This window comes from Lolium perenne, chromosome 1 (assembly GCF_019359855.2).
Source record: "Lolium perenne isolate Kyuss_39 chromosome 1, Kyuss_2.0, whole genome shotgun sequence".
Classification (NCBI taxonomy): Eukaryota; Viridiplantae; Streptophyta; class Magnoliopsida; order Poales; family Poaceae; genus Lolium; species Lolium perenne.
The window spans coordinates 247,775,077-247,781,332 of NC_067244.2; the positions used below are offsets into that span (position 1 = coordinate 247,775,077).

General features: G+C 44.6%; 1 protein-coding gene across 1 annotated transcript; it reads right to left on the reverse strand.

The window, feature by feature from the left end:
* Positions 1–2,164: 2,164 nt before the first annotated feature.
* LOC127327541 (protein DOG1-like 3) lies at positions 2,165–3,715 on the reverse strand. The gene has a single exon (XM_051354321.2). It carries the CDS (start codon positions 3,405–3,407, stop codon positions 2,391–2,393), a length of 1,017 nt encoding a protein of 338 aa, XP_051210281.1. The 5' UTR covers positions 3,408–3,715; the 3' UTR covers positions 2,165–2,390.
* Positions 3,716–6,256: the final 2,541 nt, after the last annotated feature.

Here is a 6,256-nt window from a genome sequence, read left to right on the forward strand (position 1 = left end):
TTATTCAACATAAATTTCTAAATGGGTAACCTAGCTCCTGCGGGGGCGATTTGGTCTCACGGTGGTCTTCGATCGCACAGAGCGAGCATGTGGTCGGAGCCATTTGATCCCAGAGAACGCCGTTGTTTCGGACCACATGTTCAATCAACAAGGTGTTCGGCGGCGATGACTCCATTGATAGCCTAGCGGATGACGAAAAAGCGTCGTTCCAAGGACTACCAGAAGATGGCAGAGCTGCATGATGAGGAAGAACGCCAACAAGATCTGCCTTGATATCAGTCATACCATCCGTCCAACTATGATTGTAATCTCAACACAAGTATGACCCCTATCATAACATAGATTCTCTGAAATTTGTGTGTATCATGAACCAATAAGTGGGGACACCTACAGGTTTAGAGTTGTTGCACAGTTTATACGAAACATGGTATCATCACAACGCGCTCAAGATCATTGCCTACATCACACTTTCAACGTAAAACCAAACAAACTGACCTAAACCATCATATTTTCGGACTAAATTAAAGTTGATCATGCCACCCTAAGCCCTACCTCTACCTCCATCCTAGCTATGAATTCCATAGACAAAACAGAAGGAAATTTAGGCGGGCGACGTCCTCGTAGAGTGGCCATACTTGTGTATCAGGCGGCATCGAGACAAACTTAGCGGCCATGACGTGCTCCGCGTCATCCACGTTCAGTGGGCGCCGTCGTACCCACAAACCTGTCGCAAACCGGTTCAGAGACAAGACAACAAAGAGTAATCCACGAGAATAGATAAAAGTCAATTGCCAAAAAATCGGAATTGTTTTGCAAAATCATCAAAGTCCCGCAAGTCCACCGCTATACCATGTCTCCGACTAATTGGACCAAAGTGTGTTGGATAGCCAAGTTGATGTACCCTTTTGCAAGTTTATATAACAAAATGCAGTAGATAAGTTTATGTATCACTGGAGTTATTAGCTTTAAAAAAAACTAGAACACCACGATTCCATTACTTACAGGAGACAACTAAGTCCCTGTTTAGGAGTACTACTACAGTACACACCCGTTTCAAAAACCATGTCACAATTTTAGGTAAATTTAGATGTATGTAGACACTATTTATTATATATATGCATCTATTTTTAAAAAATACGATATCTTTTTAGCACGTGAAAAGTATAATATTTAGTCATATCAAGTATTTGTCGCAGCAGATGTCAACTTTTTTTTTTTTTTTTTTTTTTTTGGTAATAAAGCAGCCGTATGCATCTTTTTGATGCAGAGGCTGGGGGCAAATCCCCCATTTCGAAAAAAAAAAAGATGTCAACTTTTTTGGCGCATGCCCCTTAGTTACCCAAATCAATGTGAAAGAGATCATATGGATTGAAAATAGTTTTGCTAACATCATTGTAACATTTTAAAAATAGTTTTGCTAACATCATTGTAACACCTTAAAGACGGTTTTACCAATTTCCAGTAGAGAGAAAATTAGCTTAATTCTTATTTTTCTAAATCGTTGGATTATGTCGTGATTACTCGTGAGTTGCAACACGAGTTGTAGTCAAGATTCGATGATGTTGCAGTTCACATAAAAAAATATTCACTCCCTTTGAATAATAATCGTAGTTTAAATTTCAAATGCACATGGTTTCCCAATATATATGATGTGATCATGGAATGCCTTAGAGCATCTCCACCGATGAGCCCCAAATACTAGCCGACAGGACACTTGTAGGCTACATATTGGGGTCGCGGGCAAATGACAGCGAAGAAAGAGTGTTTGGATGGTAGGTGGAGAATAAAAAAGAAGGGAGAGACGGGTAGGTGGGTAGAGAGAGAGAGGCTGACGTGTGGCCCGTGGGAATCTTCCTACGTGAAATTTGTCACCGGAAATTGTAGGCGCACCGGATAGCCTTCTTTCATATAGGGTTTTCTTTTTTGAAATTTGCCGACGCTTGTATTAGGCTCGGGATGATGTGAATTTGTAGTATTAGAAATATCGATTTAAGCAGTTGTCTTAAAACTACTCATAGTAAGATTACATACGTAGTAACATCACACAATCTAATACATTTTAGTAACATGGTATGATAATTGCTACCGATTACAATTTAAGGCTAGCTAGCTTCACTTCAAAACAACTCACTTCTATGCAAAGAGAAGCAAAGCGAAGGCCAACTTCCCAACAGCGAAACCAACATGCATTTTGCTGCATTTTATTACTCTCACGACAGCACGCCCCTGACACGGCCCAGCTACGACGAAGCACTCACCGCGCGACCGTCTGCCTGGCAAGACAATCGTCACGGCAAACAAGATTACAAGAGTGGGAGGTCTTTCTGTCCCGGTCAAACCAAAATAAAAAAATTGGAAAAAAACCGGGCTCGGCCTGTCAGCTGGACGTTCTACCCGGCGCGGCCCGAGCCGGCGCCGTCGTGCTTGAGCCCGAACTCCCTGAACCCGATCTCCATGTCGGCGACGGCGACGAGCAGCTCAGCGGCCTGCGCGGGCTCGAGGATCTCAACGGCGCGCTTCATGGTGCGCAGCCGCAGCGCGTCCGCCCCGGCGAGCACGGCGCCGACGCGTCCGACGAGCCCGTCCACGTCCAGCTCGCCGTCCGCCCCGACGGCGCCGTGGCCCTCCTGCACGGCCCCCATCTCCCGCGACAGCTCGTCCTCCTCGGCGACGGTGCGGCGCTGGAGCTCGTCGATCTGCGCCAGCTGCGCCGGGCTGAGGTCGCCGAGGTTGCCCGACCGCACGCCCAGGAGCAGGTCCGGGAGCTGCGCCTCGAAGCGGCGGCTGGACTCGGTGTAGAGGATGTGGACCAGCGTGGTGGGGCGCCAGCCGGCCAGCCAGTACGCGGCGCCGCGCTCCACGGGGGTGGCCCACGGCGCCGCCAGCGTCCAGACCGGGTCCGCCTCGGCGCGCGCCGCGCAGTAGTCGGAGAAGTGGGCGACGAAGCCGTCCACGAGCTTGGTGAGCTGCGCCTGGTCGTCGCCGTCCCAGCGGGCGGACCGGAGGTCGCGGCGCAGCGAGCGCAGCCCGCGGAACCAGAGGCGGAACCGCCGCGTGGCCGCCTCCAGCTCCATTTTTCTTTTCGTTCCTGTGGCCAGAGCAGGCGGGTGTAGAGGTCGATCGCGCGCGTGCCGGCGGTATTTATGGCGGGCGGCGGAGAGATCCTGGCCGTCGAGCGGGACGAAGGGACGGCTGTGGGCGCGCGCTGCCGCGGCGTATGAGGCAGCGACAGGTGACGTGCATGCAGGAGGCCATGTGTGGGAGCCTGGTGGCCAGATGGCGCTGGACGGCGACGGCGTCACGCTCACGCCGGCCCGGACGGATGAGGCTGACATCGGGACCGGCGTGCCAGTGGACCTGTAGCGTGGTCTGGCCACAAGCTGACGACAGCATGAGTCAATAGCCATGAAGGATCGCCGGCCGGTCACCGGAGCGCCGGTGCTGGGATGGTTCAGTAGGGGCCAGGCTTTGGATCGGTTTCCCGTCGCCGGCGTGCACAGTGCCGCGGATTGCGGACGGAGCGCCACCGGACAATATTCGACGCAGCATTTCCCCCACTCTGATCTGATCGATGGTGTCGCTCTTCCACATGATGGTAATAAACTAAGAATGGCATACTTGTTTAGTGCTATTTCTGGTGTCGAGACAATGTGGATAGTGTCGTCTGCTAGTGTCTCCCGATGTCATGGGTCGACTTTCTGTCATCAATAATGGAGCTATCACAACCTTGTCCGATTCGGCGAGCGGCGACCTTTCATCATCCTCAAGTGGAAAGAGTGCCGCTCTGACTTTGTCACTTTCCCCTACTATATGGTTCGATATGAAAAAACGGAAATCGAGCTACATGTAATTTTTTATTTTTGGAAATTTAGAAACTATGATTGTTGTTTGTTTGTTTGAGAGTAGCTTATCACGTGTACCACGCGATTAAAAAATATGATTTAATTTTTAAAAAGTAAAAACAATTCTAAATGTAACCAATAATGAAATTTACAAATTTGCAAAATCTCAGCATGAAACTCTTTGTACTTTTAGGCTATACAAAAATGACAAAAGTGAATAATACACGTTCAAAACTAGTAGTATACAATTTGTGAGATTTTATCATTTTGTGTAGCTAAGAATACAAAGAATTTCACACTGAGATTTTGCACGTTTGTAGCACACATCATTGGCTATATCAAAGTTTTTTTTTCAGAATTTTATAAATCTTCAAAATATAAATTTGATTTTTTTAAATAAAAAGCTACATGCGCTCTCCATTTGCAGTTTTCGAGTACTAATCCGAGATTAAGGACTAAATCCTTAAAACCTTGCGGACGGTAATTCACTTATTTGTCTGTATTTACAAGATGAAGCTAGCAGGCCATGATACTGTTGAAACAGTAGACTAATTACTTTGGCTCATGTACTATTTTAGGATTTAACTAAATATCAAATCTTAACCTGGATTGAGAAACTAGTTACTAATGCTTGAGAAAATCACTTTATTTAAGTACCCTTCTAAACTTCTTACATTGTCTATGTCATAGAATCACCGAGGGTGGTGCTTACTTTGTGGGTGAACAAACCAATAGGGAACAAAGTCACTAGTGCGTTGGATTGAAGTCCAACATTTGCCCACAATCCCCATGTGGATGTATTCTTGTGCTTAGACTATCTAGATGGTGTGGCTTTATCGGAAAAAATCTAGATGATGTGGATTAGTAACGAACCTTTTTTTGGCAATATACTTATATCATCACGTAATGTAAGAGTAGCCAAATTAGTTCATAATGTGATGTGTTAGGCGAGAACATCAGATCCCGAGATCCGCGGAACAAAATATTCACGGTTCACCGAATTCAAAGCAACTTGTGTGACCGCCTTTTGGATGATGCGCAGAGGAGGAAGAAACTAACTTTAGGTGGACTGCATGATGCTGACCACGGCTAACCATGCCAATCACAAGATGGATTATATCCCCTAGTCGGCCTAGGAGCAATTAGGAATTGTCTAAGAAACAATTGTATTTGATGCAATATTTTATACTAAAATTTATAGTACTTATATTCAACTTACTCTTATCAAATTGCAGTCCTAATGACTGTGGTTTTCTAATACCTATATGGAAAAGTTAACCACATATTAATGTTTCGACATATTTGGTATAGTGTTTTTTGTTATACATATGTGTTGCATATCACTGTAAGGTTTGTCTGTGCTAAATTTAATTCTATGTTGTAACATAAGTTGTTCTTGAACTATGTTTCAGAGTTGCGTAAATTATATAGTGCATACATGATATCCTGAAATGTTAAATTTAAGATAGATATCTTCAGTGCTTATAATCTAACAAATGTCTTGGTAATGGATACTGTTTTATTAGATAATAATTATAGATGCTTCCGGCGTATAAATTGAACCATCAACAGATGTGTCTTGAAAGTTGGGTACAATAGTAACATGAGGAAATATTTTTGTACTTATGCGTATGGGTCTGGTTGTTTCCGTCACCACTCATTTTGCTTTGAGATTCGGATAAAAAAATAAAAGGGAAAGGGAGTGGGAGTGGGAATATGGAGAAATAAAATTTTCCATCTTACCGGTTTGTGCCTTTGTTCCAGAAAACACATCTAGGCCCACCTCGTAGATAAACAACTTCTCACCGCCATTTCACTAGTATGTGGATTTGAAAAACACAAAAATTTCCATTTTCATCGGTATGTGCCTTCGAGGAAACACGTCTAGCTCCACCTCACAGATCCATTATTTCTCCCCACCATGTCGCTAGCATAGTTTTCAATACCGGACCAGGTTCAACCGAAAAAACCTGAACCAACGATAACATCGGTTTTTGAAGAGGCACCGATCTAAATAGCAAAAAATCAGTAAAAAAACAGATGTCACAAGAGAAATTAATCTCTAGACCTTCAGCTAGGGAGAAATAACACCGCATAATACCCAATACCACTTGAACTCAATTTGTCTTTTTATTACATATTGAAATATACTCTATACATTGTCATTTATGGCCATTTTGTTCTAAAAATTTCTTGAATTTTAATTAAAAATAGTGATTTTTGTCGCTATCGAACCAGATGAACCGGTGGTCCGACCAGTGAACCAGTCGCCTCGCCTCGCCGTTTGGTTTTTAAACTATGGTCACTAGTCCGTGGCACCAAAAAATACACAAAAATTTCCATCTCATTGATCCATGCCTTCGAGGAAACATGTCTATGTCCATGTCAAAGATCCATGACTTCTTCTCCCACCC